Source organism: Carassius gibelio, chromosome B6 (genome assembly GCF_023724105.1).
Source record: "Carassius gibelio isolate Cgi1373 ecotype wild population from Czech Republic chromosome B6, carGib1.2-hapl.c, whole genome shotgun sequence".
Classification (NCBI taxonomy): Eukaryota; Metazoa; Chordata; class Actinopteri; order Cypriniformes; family Cyprinidae; genus Carassius; species Carassius gibelio.
Genome location: NC_068401.1, coordinates 16,807,567 through 16,834,972, shown reverse-complemented (window position 1 = coordinate 16,834,972; position 27,406 = coordinate 16,807,567). Strand labels below are relative to the sequence as shown.

Sequence of the window (27,406 nt, the reverse complement as noted above, 5' to 3'; positions counted from 1 at the left end):
ATGGAAAAATGCAGTTTTACAAATGCTAGAAACGTGGCTTTCTAAGGAAAGATTGCGATCAAGTAGCACACCTAGGTTCCTAACTGATGATGAAGAATTGACAGAGCAACCATCAAGTCTTAGACAGTTATCTAGGTTATTACAAGCAGAGTTTTTAGGCCCTATAATTAACACCTCAGTTTTTTTATATATAAATAATAAAGGAATGAAAAACTGACATTTGAATATTGTTTAACAGGAGAAACAAGTTGATGGTGACTTTTTTATTTTATTTATTTATTTTGTATGAACTGAATCTTCCAGAGAGACTATAACACTTATGAATGGTTATATTAAAAAGCATTTACAAACATCATCATTATTCCAAACCAATGTATTTAGACAGTTCATGTATTAATGGAATCATAAACAGTACTTAGAGCAAAATAACTGCTTATGAAACAGAATTACTTTTTAGAAAAATGATGGAACACTTAAAAATAGTAATATACTCAAATTACTGAAAGAACGCACTGTGCATACCAGTTGATGTAAGGGGTTGCGTAGCTGCAGACTGGTCAGAATGCACTGCTGAAAGTGCCTACAACGTACACGTGAGCATCAGACCAGGACCATGGGGCAATGGAGAAAAATTGCTGGGTCTGACCAGTCTTTTTTTTTTTTTTTTTTATCAGGAGGATGTTTGCATGCGTATGCATTGTTTACCTAGGCATGAAATGGCCAGGGATGCACTAAGGGAAGAAAGGATTTTGGTAGATGTAGTTATAGCAGCAGATTTTATACTGTGAAACATTCGGTCCTGCTATTTAAGTGGATGTTATATTAACACATTCTACCTACCAAGAGTTACAGACCTACATGGCAAGCAGTGTTCCCTGTTTGCAAGTGGCCTTTTCCAGCAGGATACTCCATCCTGGCACACAGTAATAATTGTTCAGAAACAGTATGAAGAACATCCTCCATCCTCCAAATTCCTCAGATGTCAATCCGATTGAGCATCTACAGGATGTACTTGACCAACAAATCCAATCCATGAAGACTATGCAATTTGCAAGATCTGCTGTTAAAGTCTTGGTGCCAGATACCAGATGACAAGTTTAGAGGTCTTGTGGAGTACATCCTTCAGTTCATCTGAGCTGTTTTGGCAGCACGAGGGGGATCTCCATGATATTAGGCAGGTGGTTTTAATGTTGTGATTGATCATTGTGTATACACCTGCAAATATGTGTGTGTATACACACTAAACAGAAACACTGGCAGCTTTCACTGGGAACTCTCACACTTTGAACTGCAGTTCACCTCAACAACCGTGTTCTTTCCAAACTCAGAACCAGACCAAATGTCTTCCTCACAGTCATTCTATCTATGCAGGTTCCCTTTCAATGTTGAGGTGTCAGAAGTTGAGTTGATCCTTCTCCAACAGGTTTTTATTTTTGCTAAATCTAAACAATTATTGAAATAAATACAGTATTATTAATAAATAAACAAATCTTTTAATACAGTCGTGTGTCCTTAATATAATGATAATTTCAGTTAGTATTCTTAAATAGGTTATAAATATAAATCTAGATCATGTCTTATATAATGATTTATGTAATGGGAATGTGCAAGGCTGGCACGTTGCCATTATTTCCATTTAAAGAGGAATGACATTTTAAAGTCTCTTGGAGGGATACTGTACATGCAATTAGCTGAAATTACTCTTAAACCAATTGTTCATTTTCTGGAGAATCTAAAAGCAATGGCATGTTTTGGGTAGGCCAGGCTCTATAATCAATAGCAACTATCTCAGCTGTGCATACAGTATGTGCTTGGCTCAGCATGGGCGACAACAAACTGCAGCTGTTGTTGGAGCTTCTGGTGCTTTTAATGGGCTGCTGAAAAGGCAAGTGGGCAAGTAGTTCAAGTATTATATTAACACGATGACATGTGCATTTAAAAAGGTTTTGTGTTATTGAAGGGTTGCTGTCTGGACACTATTAGTGTTCTGGTGCTCGCTAGTCTAATGCTGCAACTCATTTTGTTCAAGGATTCATGTTATTGTCTTATATTTATTTAATTTATTTAACTCACTGGACTCTAACTAACTATTAAATTATAAGAGAAAGAACATTAAGCTTGATGGATTGTTTTGGCAAGCTTTTTATATGCATGCATTCATACATGCACATAAAGAAAGGCTGACAAAATGTCTAACATGTTTTCTTCAAACACTGTACAAAACAATGCACCAAGTCTTTTTTTTATTCTGTTCAGAGTAGGCCTCAATGTCAGGATACCCTAGCGTCAGCATTTACACTGAGGGGTATACTGAACCGGCAAACAGGTGTCTTGTACTAGCTGATCTACAGTATGTTCTCTGCCTCTCATATTTCCTTTGACGCTTTTTCTTTTTTTTTAAATCTATATGTGCTGGATGGGTATCAGGTTCAGTTATGTCTAACATAAGCAGGTTATTCCTGTTCTTAATTCTTACACTCAATAAGTGAATTAGTAGAAATAGTTGCATGCTAATTAATTTAACTAAAGAATGGAATGTAGAATATTGAAAAACAACAACAACAACCATACATTTACACTACTGAGAAAATGTGGTTTAAAATTGCTGCAGTGTAAATTGATCGGTGAGTAACAAACACAGAAATTGCTGTATCAGAGAAACAGTGTATAGGCTGGACTAGATGGCCCATTTTACTACATATTATTTTGCAACAGCCTAAAATTCAAAACAAACAACAAATCAAATATAATGGGTGATCATAATTCTGGTAGGCTGCAATTGCATCAGCATATTTATGCAGTGCTCCCCTGGAAATATCCATGCATGTGGCTCACAGCTGGCATGGCTGAACGTGTCAATGAGTTGATCTTTCCCAACAGCAAAGGCTTTCGCTAAAGTGCTGATCACTGCCAGAAAGATGTTGCACTCCCCCATGTCAAGCAAGTATAGCTGCGCTCTGACTCCTCCTATGGTATCTTAAACGTCCACCATGAAGAGGAAGTGGATTAACTGCACTCTTTGAATTCACAATTGGTGGACTTGGTGCTGCCAAGGTAAGAGACTCTTTGCATGTGTGGGATGTTTTAATGATTCTTGAGAGTCCCTACTATGCACTGGCTCAAAGAGTGTGAAACTCTTCCAAGAGGATCTACTGGAGGGTTTCCAGTTTAGTATAATTTATGCTGGATATCTTAATAGCCTCATTATACCATCAGTACTCAAAAGTCCAATTTGGTGTATGATGAATTGTAGTGGATTTTGAGTTGTTGCTATCTTGATATTTATTATATTAAAAAACTCATGTTTGTTCCATGTAGGGCAGTAGGGATGTTACAGTGAAATTGTTATTTTGGGAAGTATTAGTTTATAGTTCAAATTAACTGTATTTCTCAAGTTTATAAATCTGAGAACTAAACCATTGCTTTTTCTTTTTCAGCAATTGCAAACGTAGATCACACAGACCTTTCAATTTGTTAACAAAGGTTGATGCACTAAATTATACTCTAGAAATCATCTGCAATGGATAATATGAATGAGCTGTGGAATTCAACAGCTTTTACAGAAAATGTCTACATCTCAAAACGAAGTATTAGAAAGATTCTCATCAGCAAGAGGCATTATCTGCCTGTGGAGAGTAACATTTCTGACACTGTGAAAATGAGCTATAATCTACCCAGGGAAGAGGACATCTGTACTTCGACCAGTCGCAATGAAAGAAAAACTAAAAAAATAAGAATCCAAGAGAATTCAGGGACTCAAGCTACATGCCACTTTCCTCAGAAATGTTCTGAACAATCCTATGAAGAGGAGAGAGAAGTTGATATAACTGATGTGAAGGCTGAGCCTGGATCTGATTCCCGACTGAATCATGAGCACTTGGAAGCAACCAGCATCACCAACGTAAAAGTGAAACAGGAGGTGGATATAACTGTGCCATGTGAACTGGCAGCGATTCCAAGAGATCAGCAGGGGACTGTGGGGGATAAATGCGAGACTGAGGGAAAGGAAGCAGGTTCTTCTCAGAAGCAGGTTTTAAAAAATAATTTGGTCTTTGCAGGCATGAAGAAGCGAGGGATAGAGGGAGACATGGAAAACCGCCCGTACAAGTGCCCATACTGCAGCTGGGCTTTCAAAAAGTCCAGCAACCTGTTGAGCCATATCAACACTCACCAGGGTCTTAAACCACACGTTTGTGACCTGTGTGGGAAGGCCTACTCGCACCAAGGAACTCTTCAGCAGCACAAGCGGCTCCACACGGGCGAACGACCGTACCAATGCCCATTTTGTGAGAAAAGCTACATTTGGTCCTCTGACTTCCACAAACACATCCGAACGCACACCGGAGAGAAGCCGTACAACTGTGAGGAATGTGGCAAGGATTTTGTGCGTTCCTCAGACCTGCGGAAGCACGAGCGCAACATGCACACCAACAACAAGCCTTTCCTCTGCAAGCAGTGCGGCCAAACCTTCAACAAACCCCTGTCTCTTCTCCGTCACGAGCGCACGCATTTGGGTGAGAGGCCCTTTGTTTGCCCGGAGTGTGGGAAAGCATTTGCCCTGGCCAGTCGCATGACAGAGCACAGGAAAATCCACAGCGGCGTGCGTCCCTACACCTGCTCCATTTGCTCCAAAGCATTCACCAAGTCCTCCAACCTCGCTGAACATCTCACAGTTCACAGCGGAGTGCGGCCGCACAAGTGCTCAGAGTGTGGGGTGGCATTCGCCACGACGTCCCGGCTAGTGCGACACCAGCGTATTCACGCAGCTGTGCGCTCCAATCACTGCCAAAGCTGCGATCTGTCATTCAGCCACCCTGCGGCACTCAGGAAGCATCAGAAGCAGCATGGAGAGGGTACAATCTTTGTATGTGGGCAGTGCAGTAAGTCTTTCCCCCAGGATTCCCTGCTTACAGAACACATGCAAAGCCATGCAGATGCTGCGATTCATATTACTTAAATCTACCCATTTTGCACTGAAGTAACTGCAACAGGATAGCAAGTAAGGCTAGTTATTTTATCTATCTATCTATCTATCTATCTATCTATCTATCTATCTATCTATCTATCTATCTATCTATCTATCTATCAGAATCCAGCCTTAACAACAGTTATAGCTAGAATAAAAAACTAGTGTTACCTGCAGGGAATTGTGGGGACCACTGATGAAAGACTTTGATTTCAAATGAATCACTGTGTATATTCCTAATAAAAGAACACACTGTAAACACACTGGTGACCCGTATGTAAAATGTTATTGGCAGCTGATGGAATCAGAGACAGTGATAAAGAATATTGTGAATTCTCTTCGAGTTTTCAGATGCACAGTGCTATTTTAAGTTACAAGATATGTATGCAGACTGCTATATTTTGTTATTAAATGCATGCAGTAGGGGAAAATTTGTAATTTTATTTTGAGGTTGCGGGGATGGGGTTGGTCAGACGTTATATGATGAATGAAATTAATTATGAACTGTTACCTTTTCTTTTGGACTTACATTAAATCACATGTTGTATAATTGTAAATATGTCATTACCATCATAAACAATTCTCAATTTAAAATAAAGTCACCTAGACTACAATAAAACATGAGAGCGTGTTGGAGTAGTGACTCAGTCCTGTTTTTCCACACTTCTGCGAACATGCCAGATCTGCACACTCATGGTAAAAAAAGATGGCATACATCTTGTCAAATTCCACTGTCCTGCTATGCCTATGGAATAAGAGATGTTGGCTCATGGCATATTTTTAGTTGACTAATTTTACTCGGATACATTGGCATATACAAATACAACTGATTTTTATTAGAGGTTTTTACAATAAAAGAATACATTTTTTGGTAAAGATATTGAATAAAACATCAATATCTCTTCCTCTGGAATAAATCAAGGCTGTGGTCCAAAGGGGTCACCTGTACAACATTTTCCCTCATTTTCACCTCTGTCCAGCCCCATATCTTAAACATTTGAATTATGAAAAGCCACTTAAATTATTTAAATCATTTTGTGTGTGGAAAGGTGGGATGAGGGATGGAAGTGTTACATGTTATACAATTTACTGACACTGCCAGCTGTGGAGACGTCTTAAGTTCATGTTTCCATAGGTCACAGCACCATTTCCATCATGTCCGCGTTCCCAAAGGGAATGATACAAATCCCTAGAGTCAGCACGGGGAGCTGTGCCTCAGCTGTTCAGTGTCTTCATTCAAAGAAGACTGGGCACCAAACCCTTAACAGATTATTTCAAGAACTCTATGTCCTCAGTGTATTTCTGTAACCACAGATGTTACTGTATATAAAGACACATAGGCCCCTCTGACCTCCTCTAGTGGAACTGAAGGGGTGTGCCAAAGGAATCCCTTGGTCATGTGAACACTAGTCACGAAGCTGAAAGTCCATCCCTGAGTTCCTCATTTGGAGATTATTCCTCAATCACGAACCTTCATTAGGGACCCTATGAACAAAACAATTAACCTGAATATTTGCATGACAGTTATAATAAGTATGGGCACTTATCAGGATTTCTACCTGTGAAATGGACCCTTGATTCTGACTCATTGCCCCAGGCAATTTTTGTCCTGTAACCAAGAAAATTATGCATATATTAAACTTGTTTTAAAAAAACAAAACAGCTCTTGTTTGAACTTTAAAATATCTAATGTGTGCAAAAATACTGGTCATATATAGATGTCAAACAGAAATACTGCATAAAATAAAACCTTCTTTTTGCTTTTTTAGATCTTTTTAATCTAAACTTTTCCAGGCCCAGGAATCAGAAATGAAAAAATTAACAGCTCCCTTTCGAAGGGAACTTCGACAATACGTCATCGACGCTATGGGGAACGCCTCAGGTGTGACAGGTGTTATGCTGACCGGCGACAGCCGTGAATCATCAGCTTGAATGATGAGCGTGCAACCTGGATATAAAAAGGGTGCCTTGAAACCATGACAATATCCTTTTCGTATATAGGGACTGTTTTGTCTGATTTAAATGTCTGCTTACAGCGAAAATGAAACACACATCTAAGGCAAGTCCTAAAAGTTTTGTGAAATGTGCTGACCCGTGCCCAAGATATTTGTCGCCGGGTGACACTCACAAGATGTGTGTGTACTGTTTGGGTGAAGAGCACGCACAGGATGCTCTTGAGGGAGCGTCCTGTGCAAATTGCAAGCGTTTTTCTGTGAGAATGATCCGCTCTCGTCGGGCTCTCTTCTCGAGGGAAGAGAGTTCAGCGTCTGGTCCTCGCGGATCGGGTCCCGCTCGTGCCGAGGCAGAGCGGCGACGCGCTTCATGGGGCTCCCAGATGGAGCTCGCTGACAGTCTCGAGAGGGGTGTTAACCTCTCGGACGCGTCATCGGCTGACGAGAGTGAGCTGCAGGTGGATGACGGAGACTTTTCTCCTACTGATACTGCAGCGAGTGCTCTTCGGGCTGTGCAAGAGATGGCTGAGGAGGATGATTTAGATCCTCAACCTCGTCAGCCATCCTGCGCCATGTACGCAGAGTTGGTGGAAGTTATGGAGCGCGCCACTGACAAAATTAAGTTGCCATGGCGGCGCGCTTAGGGAGAGATCGTTCGCGGTCGTTTTGACTATCGTTTTTTTCGATGAACATAGACCACCAGCTCAGCAGAGCCTTCCATTCCTACCTGATCTCCATTCAGAGATCGAGAGGGCATGGAAGAAACCATACTCTGCCCGCATTCATCGACATCGCTGATGTTGAGGGGATCGGGGGGTATGGTTATGTGTCAATGCCGCCCATTGACGAGATGTTTGCGAACTATCTTGTATCTGGGCAGGTGTCGACACTAAAAGCTCCGACTCTGCCATCCAAGCCCCTTAAAACCACGGCTCGCTTGAATTGCAGAGCGTACACGGCAGCAGGTCAGACTGGTGTTGCCCTTCATACCATGGCAGTGCTCCAAGCCTACCAAGCTGACCTTCTGCAGGATCTCGACCAGGGGCAGGGCTGTCCTCTGAGGCGGTCGCTGAGTTGCGCCGGACCACAGATTTATCTCTCTAGACCACAACACAGACTGCTGCCGCGATCGGCCGATCGATGGCGGCGATGGTGGCCACGGAGAGGCATCTGTGGCTCAACTTGGCTGATATCGGGGAGAAAGAAAAATCCCTTCTCCTTGATTCACCAGTTTCGCCTGCTAAAGTTTTTGGCATCTCCGTTGAGGCGGTGGTTGGAAAGTTTAGGGAAGCGAAGGCGCGCTCAGCCGCATTTAAGCCGCTGAGATCCGGGCCCCAGCCCAGGCAGGCGGGAGGGGGTCCGTCTTGGTCTGGGGACCGTAGACAGGACCAGAGGTCTAGTGTTGCCTCTCGTGCGCCCCCTCCATGGCGGAGTAGGACACAGAGGGGGCGAGCCTCCCGCAAGAAGAGGGACTTAAGGGAGGTCATTCAGCACAAGCGCAGCAACGCTCAGCGGAAGTAGGGTTTGATCTCCCTGGAGGGCCTTTTCTACCAGCCCTCTCCCTCTTCTTGACTCCCCAGGCGTTTACGTTACACCAGCCCTGGGGATGGGCCTTATAATAAGAACTATGTTCTGATGGCCCGTCGTAGCATCTGGTTGATGTGAGCGCCTCTTTTAGGCATGTAAAAGTGGTGGACCCCAGATTCATTGAGAACTCTCTGGCGAGTCTTCACTCCGCACGCCGCAGGTAAACTTTTGGTTTGTAAAATTCTGTGTATATAACTAACACTGATTTGTATTTCTCTACAGACCTTGTTCCCTGTATAGACCCAGGGGTTCATTCTTAGAGGAGCAATTAAAGTATTGGACTTTAGGGCCCTGAAGCCTACCCCAGTTGGTGGTTTGGAAGATTTGGCTTCTGTGCTGAGTATGTGATGGCCTTCCTGTCATAACATTTTATATGCGTGGTGGGCCACCGCTCATTTCTGTTTAGCCTCAGGGCTATTAGCCACCCAGGGGTAGAGTAGTTGGTCTTCCTAAAAAAAAAAAAAAAAAAAAAAAAACCTTTTTTGCTTTAGGTTTAGACTGACGCTGGCGCTTCAGATAGATCTTCAGATAGATGTCATGCCTATCGGTAGACATTGGTATCCTGAGTACTCGCTCCCGTGAGCTCTGTAAGGTTTCAGTAGGTTGAGTGTTTCACAGCCTCTCGATCAAGTAGGCTGTGGCTCCTCCGAGCCCTCAGGTAGATCTATGCTTGTAGGTCGGCCCTCATCCGGGCCGCCTCTGTAGCTGGCCTAGGCTATGCTAGGGATATTGGAGGCGTGTTGATAAATATAGCTGCCACATTCATTATGTGTTAGGCTTCCTCCCCTAGATTTCAGCCTCCTCCCTTAAATGGGAGTTGTTGGCCAAGGCCCGCCCCTTTCTCTGCATTCAGGGGTAATAGAGTAATGCAGGGTGGTAGCTGAGGTAGGATCAGTCTGGCAGGGTTAGGCCATCTTTCGCTCTGCGAAGTGACAGTTTGTCAGACCCTGCCGAACAGAGATGTTTTTGGGCCTCTAAAGCGGGCACCACTAAGCCCGTTGAGCTAATCGCTCGACCGATGGGTTGAAGTGGGTTGGCTTGTAATTTAGTGGTTTAATGGTTCCAGCAGTGTTCGTTAAAGTAGCAGAATAGACTCGCTATCAGCTAGTAGGCTCGACCAGGCCTCCCTGTTAGGCGAGTCCCCAGCAGCAGTTACATCCAGCTGATTAGAGTGTTTCAGGTAGTAGGCCTCTTCAGGCCTCCCTGAAGGTGGGCTCCCACATTTTGTGGTGGTCAGGTAGTAGGCTTTACTAGGCCTCCCTGAGGGTTTAATCCCACATACTGTGGTTACTAGGTGGCAGGCCCCATAGGCCTCCCTGAAGTTGAATTCCCACTTTTTTGAACTGTCAGGTAGTAGGCCTTATAAGGCCTCCCTGAAGGCAAAGCCCCAAAGACAGTCGACTGGACTGCCAGTCTGGCTCACTATCAGCTATGGTTTTCAGGTAGTAGACCTCTCCAGGCCTCCCTGAAAGTAAGCTTTCCTGCACTGTGTTTATCAGGTAGTAGGCCTCACTAGGCCTCCCTGAAGTTGAGCTCCCACATACTGTGGTTGTCAGGTAGTAGGCCTCACCAGGCCTCCCTGGAGTTGAGTTCCAAATTATGTTCAGTTTCCACTTAAGGTGGTTATCTGGTAACAGGTAGTAGGCCTCTCTAGGCCTCTCTGTAGGTGAACTCCCACATATTGTGGTTATCAGGTAGTAGGCTTCACCAGGCCTCTCTGAAGGTGAGCTCCCACATACTGTGGTTGTCAGGTAGTAGGCCTCACCAGGCCTCCCTGGAGTTGAGTTCCAAATTACTTTCAGTTTCCACTTAAGGTGGTTATCTGGTAACAGGTAGTAGGCCTCTCTAGGCCTCTCTGTAGGTGAACTCCCACATATTGTGGTTATCAGGTAGTAGGCTTCACCAGGCCTCTCTGAAGGTGAGCTCCCACATACTGCGGTTGTAAGGTAGTAGGCCTCTCCAGGTCTCCCTGAGAGTAGTTTCACAGTGGTGCTGGGTTTTGTAAGCTAGTGGCCACTTACTTTCAGTTTAGCAGACCTTATCAGGCAGCTACCGAAGGTGAGCTTGTGCCCTGGCTCGGCTCAAGTTTTTATTCTCTGCTACGGGTTCCTTCCTGGACCCTCTTTATCTTGCTACAGCCTGGTTGCCTACCAGGTAGATCTTATGCTCCCCTCACTGAGGGTCAATATGAGTATGTGGTCTCCTGAGTCTGGTCAGTCGGTCGTAGGCCTCTCATGAGGCCTCCCAGTTAGATCAGTCCTTAGGCCCTCACAAACTGAAACACAAACACTGGGTAGATCCAAGAGAAACTCCCCTCGCTGGCAAGGGTTGTAAAGCACTATGCTGAGTCTCCATACTCTCCAGGATATCCCGTCTCTGAGATCCAGGCCGAGTGGTTCACTGCCTGCTCCGCAGCTCCTCGGGTTGGATGCCTTCCTAAAGGCAAGTGTCCAGAGGCTCTGTCTTCGGACAGACAGGAAGTGGCCAGTCTGTAGTGTCCTATGTAGTGACACCAGGTCAGGCCTGCCTGGTGGCATTTCAGTTGGCTCAATCCCCTGAATAGTGACTGGCTGGGGTTCCCTTGGGTTCCCTAGCCACATTCCCTAGAAGGGACCCCTTCTAAGAAGCTGAAGTTGTGGTCCTAGGCCCTTGAGCAGGCCCAGGTAGACCTTTCACTAAACTATGTTTATGGAGGTTTTCTGTGGTATCATATAGCTTGGGCTATGACCGTAGGGAGTGCTGTCACTGACAGCCCTGTGTGACCTGAGAGTGAGTGGTTCTAGCGTTCATTGAATTGCTGGTTCTGACAGTTCTCACTGCCATTGGGCATGCACTCCCTTTAGCATGGCGGCGTGGGCATTTCGTTCCCCATAGCGTCGATGACATATTGTCGAAGTTCCCTTCGAAAGGGAACGTCTCAGGTTACAAATGTAACGTTTGTTCCCTGAGAACAGGGAATGAGACAATACGTCTCCCAGCCATGCCTCAGGGTCTGCCTGCCAAACAGTCCCTTCAGACGAAAGGATATTGTCATGGTTTCAAGGCGCCCTTTTCATATCCAGGTCGCACGCTCATCATTCAAGCTGATGATTCACGGCTGTCACCGGTCAGCATGATTGCTGTGAGTTGATATTTGATTTCAGACACCTGTCACACCTGAGGTGTTCCCCATAGCGTCGATGACGTATTGTCTCGTTCCCTGTTCTAAGGGACAAAGGTTACATTTGTAACCGGAGATGTTTTCTATATTTCCACTTCAAGAACACTAAGAAAAATTATTGAACTTTATTGACCGTTATATGTTAAGTGAATAAAATCTAAATAAAAAAAGACTTTACTTTTTTATACATTTTAAATTGTAAAAAAATAAAATAAAAACGGCATTTTATTTAGTAATCCCTCAACTAAGCAATTTCACATAACAGATGTTTATATACTGTCCACAAGACAAAATAACTACATTTTAAATTAACCAGTTCTAAAGTTTACATACTCTTAATTATTTTGTATTTTCACCCTACAAAATAAGAAAAAACAAAATGCATTTTATTATCCCTTTTGACTAATTCTGCAAGTGAAGTATGATCAGGGTTGTCAAACAGAAGGAAAAGTGCAGTGATTCAGGAAAAGTTTGATTCTGTCAGCTCACACTCATTCAGTGAAACCGTCTCAGAGCTTCGAGTCAGTGAGGCCAAAACCAGGCAGACGTACAGACAATCTTTACTCACCAGCTCTCCTAGAAAAAGGATTGATCCCACTGAGTTGGGGCTGTGATGCCTTTGGGAAGGGTGGTGGAGGAGAAGGGAAAGGAAAGCTGGCTGTTGATTCCTAACAAAAAAAAAAAAAAAAAAAAAAATTGTTACTTGACCGCAAACGAGGCTCGGTTAAAAAAGGTGCATCATTAATTCTGTCAGTATATAGTGCTCCCAAAATGAATTGGAATACGTCTGCCATCCTTAAATGTCTGTAAAATGTATTTAGGTTGAAAACTCAGTCACTTGCTTTGATATTTTTGCTATATAATGTGGATAAGTAATCCAATTGCTTTTTAGGACCACTGTATGGATGAACAGAAAAAATCTGTTTACAACTTGGAAAATTTATCAGATTTAAGTCACTTTTATGAATATAATGAGTGTAAAAAGGATACTTATTCCATGCAAGTCAAAAAAAATTAATAGCTGAATTCTCCAAATAATTTCAATGAAATACTGACTGCAGAATATAGCAGTTCAAAGGTGCCATGGCACAAGTGGTTAATTTTTATAAATTGACAAGGGTTTCAATTCAACTATATATGACATGTTCTGATTAAGATCCTTTCTATCACAAACTTCCTTAGACGGTTATATTATGATAGCAAATGTAGAAGCGTATACCGTAGTGGTGGGTTCCGGGATTTTTTCTTTTGGGTCTTCTTTAGGCTTAGACTTGAACCAGCCACTGAACCATCCAGGCTTAGAGGGCTGTTCAGAGATGAAATAATACAACAATTAAAAAAATAAATAAAAGTAAAGAGGAATCATGTAAATATTTGATGTAATATACCTTTGCTGATTGTGTGCTAGATTCTCTCTGGTTGTCCTCGTATGGAATTGTCCCAGACTGATTAACGCTATCAGTCATAGCGTCGTTTTCAGCAGCACCCTGTATGAATTGTTCACAGAGGTGATATGTGTCATTTTTTGTGTTAAAATACTTCCTCCAATCTCTATTAAACATACAAAGGCAACTTCACTCAGAAGTCTTTTTCTCACCATTATTGCAGCAGAAGAAAAGTCACCATCTTAGAACACAAAAGGCAAAAGTTTTGTATTAATAATATGAAATAATAATAATTGGTGTTTGAAATATTCCTAAATATTACACTACTGTTTAAAAGTTTGGAGTTAAGATTTATTTATGTTCTTGAAATAAGTATCTTATGATCACCAAGGCTGCATTTATTTGATCGAAATTTGATTCTAGTATCATTTTATGTATGTGTTTTAAATTGCAATTTATTTCTGTGATGGCAAAAATGAATTTTCCTGCAGCCATAACTCCACTTTTCAGTGTCAAGTAATTCTTCAGAAATCATTTTAAATGATTATTTTGTTCTTAAGAAACCAAAATGCAAAATGTGTTGAAATGCAGTGAGCTGATTAATATTTTTTTGGAAGCCATGATAAGGTTTTTTGGGATTCCTTGATAGAAAGTTCAAAAGAACAACATTTTAAATAGTATTCATTGGAACATCATGTCTTCCATCCATAGTCATCCTAACCTGTATTATTGTAGCTTCTTTCAGGGAAAGTAGAAGCAGCAGTGTAAAAGTTGTCATTTTTACTGCTGCTATCAAGATTAGAGTAGCCTTGGTCCACTGAAACTTGTGGAGGCCCAGACATTTCCACAGGGAAGACTGGGTGCAGCTGGGTCGGGTACAGTGGCACTGGAGCCACGGTCTTAGGAGTCTGTTCTTCAGAAGAGTAAGAGTGGCTCACTGTAGAGTAAGACTCCTGAAACCCAGCATCAGTGTTAGGTGTCATAGATTGAGGTGGGTTCGAGGTTTCGTTTTCAGTGCTAGTGTGGTTAATGACATCTGTCTGGAAGCCTTCTGTAAAATCTACAGAGAAGCCAAGAGAGAAAATACATTTTTTTTTTACTGCATACTGACAAACTGTTAACACTTTTCTCCTGCACATTAACAATGTTCTAAAATTACAGGCAACACTGACACACTTTCTGAGTTTTAATGCCACCTAGCGGCTCACAGAAAGTTTCATCGGCACATAGTCGAAAAGATGTGGCAAATGTTTTAAACCTGGACACGTGTTGCTCTCCTCATGAGTCCAAGTTGTCTCCCCAACTGGTGACTGATGTGTTTCACTACAGTAGCTCCCCTCCTAATAAAATAAACATTTTAGAGTGGAACCGGGGGAAAGGTGATTAAGAGTAGCTTCTAAAGATGTGTAGGGCCCATTTTACACCTGGTACAAAATCAGACATACCACCTCTCCCAAGGGCAAAAAGCATTGCGCTATTGATAGCCTGATAGCTCACTGACGTCTGCAAATTATATATAATGCCCTGTTTCTAGAACTTTAAAGTGCATTTTTTGGTAATTCAATCACAAGTTTTCCACCTGGTATGCATGCATTTTATATTTGTCTCATTTGACCATTTCTGTCTGGAATTCATCACAGTTTACATCTCCTTTGCAAGAGCAGTGCAGTATGTAGAGTGCAGTGCATGTATAATTAAACCTGGTAATGGAACTTATGAGTGAGCAAGGGTTAAAATCATGTAAAGCATACATATCTATTCAATATATATATATTTTTCAAAATGTTTTTATTTAGTTGGATTTATATATATATATATATATATATATATATATATATATATATATATATATATATATATATATATATATATATAAAAGATGGATGTCAATACCAGGTATAAACTGGACCTGAAGGTGGGCAAGCACCTTGGGTAATGAAAAACGATAGTGGGGTCTGTACATTGAGTTCCATATAGATAGTGTTAAGTCATGCTATAAACAGTCCTGCTGATCTTAAAGTGGACTAATGGCTATCATATATACTGTCCAAACTTTGGGTTTACCAGTATGGCCTGGTGTCTGCAGCGAATCTGCACCAGCCAGTCGGGATCCAGGAAAGGCTGACCTATGTCACTGAGCTGTGACTCGGAGTACTTCAGCCTGTCCACCAACTGTGATAGCAAACAAATCAGACAAATCACTTTTCAATGCATCCTCAGAAAAAAACAAAAGCACTGTATGTGCAGGTGTGTGTGTGTTTTACTTTAATAAGCTCTCCCTGCAACACCACATGGGGTTCCTCTATCTTGAGCAGAGCTTTTGCCACCAACTCACAGTAGTGGAAAGCCTGAGAAACCAGACCACAGTCCAGCAACCGGCATGCATATAAGAATTTATACACCTACACAGAACGAAACACAATGCAATAGATTAAATATACAGTATAAACACACTGAACCATAGTAATACAGCAAAAAAAAAACTATTGTGAAACAATCATGATCTAAATTATTATTTTTTAATTATGTAGCGCTTATGACCATATAAAATACTGACCTATACAAATCTGACATAAATGTTTATAAATTAGGATGTACAGAGAGGTCCAGAATTCAGAAACCACCTTGTTTAAACAATAAAAAGGCAGTAAAATAAAATACAATTTTAAACAAATGTGTAATGATTTTTTGTTTTATTATTATTTAATCAGAACATAAGCAGATCCCTGATTTGCTAAGATTCCTGTAGTTAATGTACAGTATGAATACCTGAAAAGCAGGAACGATAAATTCAGCATTTCCAAGCCTCTGGCAGTACTCAAAGAGTTCAGTACAGCGGATGGCAGAGTTGTGACAGAACTTGGAAAACAGAACACTGCAATCAAAAGGTTTAAATAAAGTTTGTATTCAGGACCTCAGCCATTTAGATATCTTCGTTATCATGCTGAATTCTCACCTTTGCTTGCTGCCCAGAAGCACAAGGCGTTCTGATCTGTTTGTGTACCAGCCGAAGGGACACTGAGCCGTGAGGTAGCAGATCTGGGAGGCATACAGCATATCCCTTGAGGCTGAGAGGAGAACATAAGAGAACACGAGATCTACGTGAAGAATCATTTGATATTAGCCAAAATATGAAAGAACATACAAGGAGATGGTTCCTTCTAGAAATTGGACTAGACATTACCTAGGGTATCACCCATGGAGATGATGGACCTGTGATGTATCAAGGGGTCTCCTGTCTCATTGGAAAGCAAAACAGCCAAGTGTGGTCGCCAGTCTCCCCACTTCTCACTACTCCAGGACTGAACAGTGGAATTAGAGAAGAGAAGGACAGCATTAAGAAGAGAAAGCCAGAGAGGACACTTTTAGAGGAAAACAAGAGTTTTCACATGAGCTGTGACTGGAGGGGTCTGTATTACACTTCCGTTTAAAGGAACAGTTCATTCAAAATTCTGTTTTTTTTAGCATCCCCCTCTCGTGTTATTCCAAATCCTTATGCTGTTATTTATTTTATTTTTTAATTAAGCATAAAATTCAAATTTCTGACGAACTCATTTATCAGAAAGACAAGAAAAAAAACTTATGGAATCACTACAAGATTTGAGGAACCCTGCTTTAGAACAACATGAGAGCAATAAATTGCTTTTAATTACAATAAACAGAACGCGAGCACAAGATGTTGTAGAATACCATGGAAACAGCTGGAATCCTCCCAGAGAGCAGCTGGAAGAGGGTTTGCAGAGGGTCACTAGGAGCCAGACTCCCTGTAAACCTGTCAAACACATAGATAAATATAAAATCGGCTATAACATAGACAGGTTTAGCTTGGCACAAGAGTATACTGTCACACTTATGCACATAGCATGCATGCACAAACATATTAGCATATAAACAAATAAAAATGTTACCTTCTTAACTCAAAACACAGCACAAAAGGAGCGACATTTTAAAATAAATTAAACCAGCTAAAACATTACAGGCATGTGCATGCAATCTTCCAGTCAAGTTTCACTCAGAAGTGAAACTGGGTCCTCTTGCTTGTATCCTCATTAGCATATGTAAATATAAATAATTTACTGTAATGTATTATGGGCTTAATATTTCACTATTGGGATTGCTTCCAATTTATGTAAAGGAGTCTTGTCCGTGAGACATTTTCAAGGTACGCCAATGCTAATAATGAAACGGATATCAGACTGCTCAGAACTGGCAAGTGCCAGGAAGTATAAATATAACCTTGACCAATTTGTGGCTCTGCAACTGTCTTCACTCACTGTATATTTGATCTGGCCTCATACCAGGGTGTTTACGGAGTGTAAAATGTATAACTGCAATTAAAATGCATGATAAACCAATCAAAGCCTAACGGATTCTATAGAGACATGACACTGGGATTCGTGCTATTTGAAACCATGACAGACTGTGATAGTTATTGATGGAGAGTGGTTAATGCTAAAATGCATGCGTTGATATCCCTCAGGCAATGACTGTATCAGTCATCTTTTACAGTGCTACAAACCTGCTCAGCACTGTGTTGTAGGATCTGCTGTCCATTTTGCTAGCCAGAAATAAAGCATGACCCCAAAGACCACTCTGCATGGCTGACTCTAGCGCCTCCTGCAGGGAGGGAAGAAGTGCGGAGAAAAGATCAGACAAAATGAAAAAAGAAGAAATTGTACCACAGTTTCTAAAAATTATTCAGCAATACAAGCGTTTCCAATAAAAAGGTTTCTTGAGCATCAAAACAACATTAGAATGGTTTCTGAAGGATCATGTGACACTGAGGACTGGCGTAATAGTTGAAAAGCAATGCCATTAAAAAAAAAAAAAAATCAAAATAGAAAATTATTTTAAATAATTTAGAGTAATATCTTTGGTTTTGCTATTGATCTATTTTTTTAATATATATATTTATAAATTGTACCAACCACAAACATTTTACTGCTATTGTACATATTTACAGTGTGCAATGTCTTTGTCTAAAAGGGAATGGATTAAAGCTGCAGTCCGTAACTTTTGGAGCTTTAGCGGTTAATAAACAGAACTGTGTGCGTCTTGTGGAAGAACATTGTAGCCGGAGCTACTTCTCTCTGTCATCCGGAGCGGTACCTACCTGAACCAGTCTAAATAGTCTGAATATAAACATTCAGGACTATATATATATATATATATATAGATAGATAGATAGATAGATAGATAGATAGATAGATAGATAGATAGATAGATAGATAGATAGATAGATAATGGTTACTACAAAGAGTCAGGTTTCTTCAAATAATTTTGCTCAATAACATGCCCTCTACAATGAGGCTATTGACATGAAAAATTAGAGGAAATAGAGGGTGGAAAAACTGAACTAAGGAAAAACTGCCCCAATCTCTATTCTCAGTAGAAATTATGACAACAAATAAAGAACTGCACTGGTTAAACAGTTTTACAGGGTCTTTACCGGTCAAAAAAGCTCAGAAAAAAGGTTGGATTGAGAGACTCAAGGTAGAAAATACATTTCAATAAAAGGATTAACCTTCTTTCTGCCAGACAGCAATAGTTTTGTGTATCTGTGAAGGTTTTGCTCTTCAGCCTCTTTGTTAGTTGATGGATATCCAGTCAGGAGGTCGGCAAAGTTGAGGGTCTCTTTTTCTGATGTGGGTGTTTCACTCAGATCAATGAGAGTTTCTCCATCACCATCACCAGAGACCCCACACGCACCCAGAGAACTGGAGTCCCTCATCAGCAGTTCTGCAACATCTGAACCCATGATTCTCTATAACATCCACAATCACTCACATTAACAGTGCAAAAGGGGCACACAACCCTAGCTGAAAAGAATGGTCTTAAAATATTTTAATGCAATGAGCTGAGTGTAATGAGTAAATGGAGCTTACTCCATTCTGTCTGCACAGCAAGATTAGTAGATGCCACAAGAGGGCAGCAGAAGTGGCATCTTCTGATTTGTCATCCTTCAAACATTTCTCTGACATTTGGAGGGCAAAATTAATGGCATCCACCTTATGCAAATCCTCCCTTAACGAAAAAAAAAAGAAGAAAAGCAGTAATCTAATATATAACTTTTCAGGCTGGATTAATGGATTGCAAATTTAAGTATTATTGTGAGAGAGAGAGATATTTTGGAATATCATACCTAGCCAGTGGTCCAGGAAAATCTCTCATATCCTGCTGTTCATGTGTGTCACAGAGAATTACCTGAAATCATTAAAAGAACATATTTAATCCACCATGATACTTCATATTATGCTTTCAAATTCATGTTTGTACCATGTCTCTGTTACCTCCAGACTGTGGAGTTCCACTTGAGCAGGCTCCCCCTCAGAGGCAAGGGCTGGACTGACCCATACCAGCTGACCCGAAGGCCCAAAGCTCACTGCCACATGAGGGATGCAGAACTTCAGTGGAGCCACCTCCTTGGGTACAGCATCTAAATCAAATGACCAAATAAACCACAGCCATTCAGAATCCACCGACCATTCGGATTCGAGGACTGTAACTAACTGCTGTAGTTAAAGAAAATGAACCAGCACGCATTTGCTGTTATGAAACCTGGTTGTGACAAACCTGTGTGAAATATGAGCTCAGGCTCACTCAGTTCAGCTCCATTGATGTACTGACTGAGCTCATAGCTGCTCGAGGACAGACCTGAAGCTTTAGAGTTGGCAAGAGCTCCACTATCATACACCTAGAGAAGGAAAAACAAAACAGCTCTACTACTGTTTAAAAGATGAGGGTGATGATAAATGACTTGTCTTTGCTGAATAAAAGTATTAGTTAGTTTCTTACTCACCACAAAACTTTGACCAATAATGGAAGTTGACTTTTATGAGCAAGTTTACAATAAAATGTTATGAAAAGTAATTTCTGGAAACAAACCTCTCCACTTCCATCTCCATTTTCATTTTCCATGCTTTCTCTGTGCTGTCTCTCTGAGACACCATGGTCATAATGACTGTCGGTCCTATGGCTATAGCTGTTAAATAAATGCATAAGGTCACTTCATATGGAATGATTTGATTGTTCTGAAAACACTTTTCAAGCATGACAGAGTATATAATGTATGAGTGTATGCCATTAACCGACCCCTGCTGATCTAAGTACGAAGCTCTTGCTGACTCCGGCTGCAGTCCTCTGCCCTGATACCCCTCTGTTCTCCAGCCACCACCATCTACAAAACACCAATGGCCTTAAAGTGAGTTTGAATTTTGAGGAGAATTAAAAACTGAGTGCACGTGATAGAATATGATGTACCTGGGGAGTTGTATTGTGATCTGTGATAACCATGATAGTCATAATACCCGTAGTCTTCTCTGTAGGGCCAGTAGTTGGACGCGGGGTAGTCATATTCCTGCCTGAACAGATATTAGTAGTCAGACCTGGGACGAATACTAACAGACAAGGTGCCCGTATATTCCAGTACCGGTATATTAATATTAAATACTGTTCAAAAGTTTGCAGTCTCTTAAGTTTCTTAAGGTAACCAAGGCTACATTTATTTGATCAACAATAAAATATTGTGAAATTTTTAACTATTGTTAAGTTTAAAATAAGGCTTTGAATTTTAGTTTATTTATTTTTTATATTTTAATTTAGCATATATCATAGTTGAAAATAATGGTGCTTAATAATTTGTTGAAACTGTAATTCATTTTAGGATTCTTTGATAAATAGAATGTTCAAAACAACAGCATTCATTTAAAAAAAATACAATACAAATGTTTCATATTAATGTAAAGTTTTTATTGTCATTCCTGATCAGTTTAATGCATCCTTGCTAATAAAATAAGTTAATTTCTTGGAAAATCTTACTGACCTTAAACTTATGAATAATTATTCAAAATAATACTAAAAAGGCTGTCTCATCAGTATTTTTTCTTTATTTTGGGTTGTATAAAAATGTCAGAATATTCAAAATTTAACTTCTTTTTCTTACAGCTTCATATCTCACAATTACCTTATTTTTATTCTGTGAGATGACTTTAAAAATCTAACAAAATATACTGATGTTTGTCAATAACCAATTGTACTGCAATTTATCCCAATGAACTGATTAGCCAGTTTTACGGAAATGAAACAAACAGTAATTCAGATATGTTCTCATAAAAAAAAAGTCTTAATATTTTATCCTGTCTTGCTTCTCAAGTAGATTTATTTGGGATACATTTTAAACGTTCAAGGACATTTGCCAGTAATAAAATGCTGATTGCAATTTTTTACTGATTTACCTGGAGTGAGGTCTGAGGTGTGATGGTTGGTTTGATGCATAAGCACTACTATATCCAGGAATATACTCTGGTTTAGGAGGAGGACTGGCCATGTAGCCTCCATAGCGAGGATCCACATGAGGCCACGGTCTTTCTCTCCCTCTTGGGTCTGTAGGTGGGTAGTAATACGGTGTTTGATGGGAGGATCTGTAGTGGTCATCTCTGTTACTAGACTGGTACTGATAGCCTGGCGTTTGCCAGCCTTGCCCTCTGGACTCCATCATGAAACACAGCGCCGGAGAAACTTAAAGCAAACTGCACTTACAAAGACAAAAGTCAGGAGTTAGACAAACAGGGGAGGATTTTGCCTGCTGTAAGTCAAATGTTATCAGTGAGCATAGATACAGACACCGTTTATCATGATGAGAGAGCAGTAAATCTAAAACAACCTTTGTTTTCAGTCTGTCAATATTTTTTGTAACTTTTGTTATACCTAAGGACATCTGTATGAGATTTTAAGTTTTGATTTTAAGTACTTAAGGTAAACAATAGTGGTAATAGTTAGGTTTTAGAGTGGTTAGTGTCAATGTGTAATTATAGATCTAATTAGAAATAAATAATGATGAAAACGACAAAATTAGTGCTTTGACAATTGATTAATCGAAATAATGCATATATACAGTACATAGTGGTAAATTTAAAGTGGGTCCTAAAAAAGTGGTGTGACTGACACACACAAAATATAGGGCTACATAGAAAGGAAACTTACTGTAAGTTTAACAGGTTTTTTTATAATATAGAAATTAAACATAATTGACAATAGCATTAATGAAACATTTCCTCATAATCGACTTTCAAATACCTCACAGGTGTCTATTTGAGATGTTTTCCATATACACGCGCGCGCTGTTGACGGAGTTGTGTTCTGTCATAGTTTCAAAGTGCACATGCCACATCATTTCAGAGCACAACACAAACAAAGCTGAACCATGAACCTGCTTTACTGTAATCTCAAAGTCTCTCCATAGGTTTCTTTGCCTGTCTAACTCTAAAGGAAGTCAAAATACACATTATATTTGAATGAACCTCTTCTTGGCTGTTCTAAACAGCTGTTGTCAGCCCTATGCAACAGCTGGAAATCGGCTTTTTATCATTTTTACTTTAAATTTATAACTGCCATACATCTGTGTAAAAAATACAAACACTATACGTTTAAACACACAACATAAGTTATTTTACACATAAATAACGCTAAATGTGAAATAAATCAAAGCAGGACTTACAGTATGTTTGCACACAGAGGTTTGACAGGCGCCCTGGGCTTTCTGAACTCACTCCCATATTTGGAATATTCAAAGTTGCCACGTCGAGCGGAATCATCGCGCGGAGACGCTGGAGCTGCACGGACACACATCGGAGGAACACAGCGCTTACTCAAGGGAGGAGATCGCTGCCATGTTATGAAGGGCGAAATTGTGCAGTTATGCATTCAGATGAATAAAAGGTAAAAATGAATGTGAACCTTTTCAAGCACTTCTTACTGGCTACTCTTTAGACATCTGATTTAGACTAAAAAGGTGTGCCCTTATTCTTTGTAGACTAATGCACATTATAACCAGGCTTTGATCATTAATATCAGTAAAATAAATTACCGTCAGTCTCTCAGTATTATATGGTATTCTGTTCGTCATATGTTAATGACCTCCAGTCTTTACGGTTCTCTATATTTGTGAAATTATTGTAAAATAATACCAATGTATGAACTATAATTTATTTATAGTCAAGAGTTAAATGTTATGGTACATAATCTAGTCTAGCACTTAATTCTGCGATCCATTGGCTAATGCTTTGGATTTTAAAACTAATAATGTAGTAACTAGCATGTGTTTTATTTAAAACTAGTTATGTGTTTTGAAACTACGCAAAAAATATATATTTATATTGTAGCAGTTTTTAAACTTTATTCTGCTGTACGTGGTTTTTCAATGAATACTTCACTAATCTGCCACCAGATGTCACTATAATCACGTTGTTTACAAATATTATTATTTGGCTGAGGCAACATTTGTTTTGTTATATTCTGTGCAGAACATACTTATATGCTTGCCTACGAATTATGGTGTAATGCAAAATATTTAGAAAATATATAAAGATATTTTAAAATTAATGGCACTTATGAGTTGTCTCCGCTCTGCTCGTTCATGTACGCACGTCCACGTGAGCTGACCAATCAGCGACAGTATGTAAATGAGGCTGGAGTGAGTACTCTACTGCGGTCTCCTGACACAAGCGCGTCATTATCACTCCACTCAGCGCGAGCAGCGTAACCGTGCTCCTGCACCGCACAGGATTACACGCTAACGGATAACAGCGCGCGACACATACGAAGGATATCCGTTTCTAATGTGCAATATGACTTTTGAAGAACCGTGTGGAGACAACGCAACGGAAAGGTGTGTTTTCTTGTTAAACTCACTGGTGTTGCACATTTGTTTGAGCTGAGCATCACGCGTAAGTTATCTGTCCTTGCCGTTGGAAGATCACGATTTTTTAATTTTTTTATACAAATGTCCTCTTGGTGACGTGTGCTTATAAATTACTTTTACTCGAACGTTGCACATGAATGCTTTGCTGCATCGCGTGCAAAAGTTTGATCAAATGACAGTAATGTTAGTGTTACTAGGCGTGACATTGATTAAATGTCCTCTTCAGTTGCAAATCGCATTCATGCAGAACGTTTCCCTATATTTTGTGCTATAAGATAATTAGATTAGGTGATTTGGTGTGTAAATCAAATCTAATGTGTGTTTTTCAATCCTGTTGAAGAATGGACTCGGTTGAAAAGGCACTGGAAGAGGTCCTGACTGCTGCATTACCTCAGGGTTGCGTCACTGTGGGAGTTTACGAGGCAGCGAAGTCACTTAATGTGTAAGTGATCATCGCAGATCCCTTCTAAACCATAAATGAGCCATTCCACGTTTTAAAAATACGATAAATGTTGGGATATAGTCAACAGGTTAACTTTTTTTTTCCCATGTTGCTATCAATAGTCTTATAGTCAATGACACTACAAGGAGACAAACACGACTAATACTAACAAAACACAAGATCAAGATTTATAGGAGGGCTGATTCACAAACTGGACACACATGAAACAGTTTTTTTTTTTTTTTTTAGCATTTTCATGTTTTTGCAAAATTTTTAATGTACTTTCCTTGTCATTTCCGCAGGGACCCAGACAACGTGGTTTTATGTCTGCTGGCCACAGACGAGGAGGATGTGAAAGACGTCGCGCTCCAGATTCATTTTACCTTGATTCAAGCATTCTGCTGCGAGAACGACATCAACATCTTACGAGTGAACAACATGACACGCCTGGCAGAGATCCTGGAAGGCGTGAAACCGGGAGGAGAGTCGATGGACCTCCACTGCGTATTAGTCACCGTATGTGTCATTTCACTCTCCTATTGTCAGATTATTGCTTGCTAGGTAGCCTTGAGCGCACAGAGCCATCACAGCTGCACATTTGCAGAACTGTTCATGCATTTTCTTATTAACTGTCAGGAAGGTTTAGTTAAAGTCTTTGAGGGCGGCACGACTGAAGTAGTTTAAAGTCCAGTGATCCATTAGAGCGTCTGTGATGTGGAATTCCAGCCGGTCCGGGGCTGCAGTAAACTGGCAGTTCTTCAGTGAGCTCTAATAGCAGTGCTGAACTTCTGTGGCTGCCTTTAGTATTCACAGAACTTCCTGTGCAACTCTGGGGCATTTCTGCAAACACCGTTTCCTGGAAGAAAAGCTCTGTGAAGTGACCATCTTTAACAAATTAGAGAGAGGCCCTTTGAAAACAAGTGCTTGTCCGTTAACCAGCAGCTGTTAAAACCACTCTCAGTCAGACTCTTGCTGTTTGTAAAGTTTTTCTCTCTTCTCTCACAGAATCCACAGTCATCCACGTGGAAGGATCCAGCCCTCAGCAAACTGAATCGATTCTGCAGAGACAGTCGGGGATTGGATCAGTGGGTGCCAGTTATCAATCTGCCCGAAAGATGAACAGGAGCGGACAATGTCAGAGCTTTTACGGGCTCCAGCACTAGATTTGTGTTCTGCTTTGGATGAAGCCTAATGCCACTGAGAATGAGACATGAGGGGGATTAACAAAATGCAATGGATGATATGTTTTCCAGCAAACCCAGTGATCAGAAGTGTGGGTTTTGTTTGTCCCGTTGGACAGGCGATTCATGGTTTCACCTCGGAGCAGGAAGAATGACTCAGCACTGTGTTCGCAGTGCTGTCAGGGAGCGTCAAGTTTACCGGGAACTGTACAGGAAACTGAATCACACATGCTGGATTTACAGTACTAGGAGTGAGCTGAGAGACTGGAGTGTGTTCAACTGGAATCTACTCCATGAAATGTGACCAGACTGTCGGAGGTCAGATGGACTGTTAAATGATGGGCATGACCCTTTTGCATACACACTGCCATTTAAAGACCGTATCTTCTGATGTTAACGCTGTCCTGTATTATAGTTATTTAAAAGGGAATATACTACAGTATTTACTGAGCTAGATAGAAATGAGTTGCTTGTTTTAATTCAACCATTCTGGAATATGTTCTGTGTTTTAAACCGTTAATTTTAAACTTTTAATTTATTAATTGTATTTATATTGTGTTAATTGTCAGAAATGTAAAAATAAAATGTCTGACCCATGTGCATCTGTCTTTGGCAGTGTTTCACTTGTCTGTGAAATGCATATGTTATAGTGTCTCAAAACACTCAAACTTCCTGGCAATTATAATAATATATAAATAAGAACCTGTGTTATTTGTATTGTTCCCATCCTGAACTTAAGTGCGAACTGTAGTTTGCTCTGCTATAGGCTATCGGCTGTGCTAATTAGAAGGTGGTCACAGTGAATATTTAAACTGCTTGGTCACTGTCATAACTTGGGAGAAGCAATTGGTCAACAGAATAATCAGACGGCAGCACGTGGGTGTTTTGCTTAATACTTGTTTGTAGATCTGTTGTTTAAATTTATTAGGCTACTTGCTGCAATGAAGGAATATCTCCATCCCTATATGATTACAGTGTCTACTTCGAGCAGGATAATGCACCATATGTCACAAAGCTCAAATCACCTCAGATTGGTTTCTTGAATATGATTATGGCTTCACTTTACTCAAATGGTCTCCAGTCACCAGATCTCAATCCAATAGAGCAGCTTTGGGATGTGGTGGAACGGGAGATTTACATCACGGATGTGCAGCCGGCAAATCTGCAGCAACTGGGTGATGCTATTATAGGCCAAAATGTTTCCAACACCTTGTTGACTCTCTCCCATGAAAAATTAAGGCAGTTCTGAAGGCAACCCGGTACTAGCAAGGTGTACCTAATAAAGTGGCTAGTGTATGTGTGTGTGCGTGCGTGCATATATATATATATATATATATATAAATCGACTTATCGTGCAAAATATGTACATGACCACATAATTGGCCATTATATTAATTTATGCAACCATGTTTTGTACATTCCACATGCGCCTGTGTCTTTTGCAGCTTCTCAAACATAACGTGGTGTAGTCGTGGGGAGCTTCTACAAAAAACTATGTTATAAAATGTATAACAAAATGATTTGATATATAATTTTTCTTTATGGAATTTGTGTTTAAAAATTCCATAAACTGGCTTTTCCATTAAGCACAATGTTATCCGCTGTATCTAAGTTACATATTAAAGTGCTGTTAGTACATCATGTTGAAAAAAGAAGTGTAATCATGTGAGCAGTAATTGGCCAGATTTTCATAATATCTAATATTTCATAAGAATATTGATATATAATTTTTCTATTCAATTCTTTTGTCTCCCAAAATGCATAATAATCATGCTTTTAGTCCTAGTGTCCTCTACAGTGGACATGTATGAAATTCTATCCTGTTAGAAGTCATATTTTAATTTAAAGCCCCATGACATTTTCCTGAGATGTTGATTTATATCAAACAATTTGAAAATAAATAAGATTTACATTATAGTTACAAAATATTATATTTCTATAAGGATGTACACTTTTATCACTACCTTAGTGTCAGTCATTTTAAAAAAAAACAAGGAGAGGGAGTGGCCATGGTGAAACATCCAATGACTTGTT

The 27,406-nt window shown here is 40.2% G+C and overlaps 3 protein-coding genes across 6 annotated transcripts; 2 read left to right on the top strand and 1 right to left on the bottom strand.

Moving 5' to 3' along the window:
* Positions 1-2,922: 2,922 nt before the first annotated feature.
* Positions 2,923-6,116, top strand: LOC127959767 (zinc finger protein 648-like). Its single transcript, XM_052559143.1, has 2 exons — positions 2,923-3,054; positions 3,438-6,116. The coding sequence occupies exon 2, from the start codon at positions 3,521-3,523 to the stop codon at positions 4,955-4,957; it is 1,437 nt and encodes a 478-aa protein (XP_052415103.1). The 5' UTR covers positions 2,923-3,054; positions 3,438-3,520; the 3' UTR covers positions 4,958-6,116.
* On the bottom strand, positions 5,780-22,871 carry sec16b (SEC16 homolog B, endoplasmic reticulum export factor). 4 transcript variants are annotated; one of them, XM_052559140.1, is made up of 25 exons: positions 22,547-22,871; positions 21,285-21,583; positions 20,311-20,411; positions 20,143-20,227; positions 19,936-20,032; positions 19,624-19,744; positions 19,341-19,486; positions 19,193-19,254; positions 18,936-19,074; positions 18,575-18,814; positions 17,570-17,667; positions 16,741-16,822; positions 16,235-16,352; positions 16,007-16,118; positions 15,820-15,925; positions 15,315-15,452; positions 15,115-15,222; positions 14,309-14,390; positions 13,772-14,110; positions 13,263-13,291; positions 13,054-13,152; positions 12,885-12,971; positions 12,234-12,333; positions 6,526-6,575; positions 5,780-6,451 (listed from the first exon to the last, which is right to left on the bottom strand). In XM_052559140.1, the coding sequence occupies exons 2-25, from the start codon at positions 21,545-21,547 to the stop codon at positions 6,443-6,445; spliced, it is 2,811 nt and encodes a 936-aa protein (XP_052415100.1). In that variant the 5' UTR covers positions 21,548-21,583; positions 22,547-22,871; the 3' UTR covers positions 5,780-6,442. The 4 variants fall into 4 exon arrangements, with proteins under 4 accessions (XP_052415100.1, XP_052415099.1, XP_052415102.1 ...); XM_052559139.1 differs by having other exon boundaries at positions 21,285-21,578; XM_052559142.1 differs by lacking the exon at positions 22,547-22,871 and adding an exon at positions 22,126-22,492 and having other exon boundaries at positions 21,285-21,578.
* A 620-nt stretch (positions 22,872-23,491) lies between these two features.
* LOC127959768 (growth arrest and DNA damage-inducible protein GADD45 alpha-like) lies at positions 23,492-25,972 on the top strand. Its single transcript, XM_052559144.1, has 4 exons — positions 23,492-23,716; positions 24,090-24,191; positions 24,494-24,707; positions 25,197-25,972. Exons 1-4 carry the CDS (start codon positions 23,667-23,669, stop codon positions 25,308-25,310), a joined length of 480 nt encoding a protein of 159 aa, XP_052415104.1. The 5' UTR covers positions 23,492-23,666; the 3' UTR covers positions 25,311-25,972.
* Positions 25,973-27,406: the final 1,434 nt, after the last annotated feature.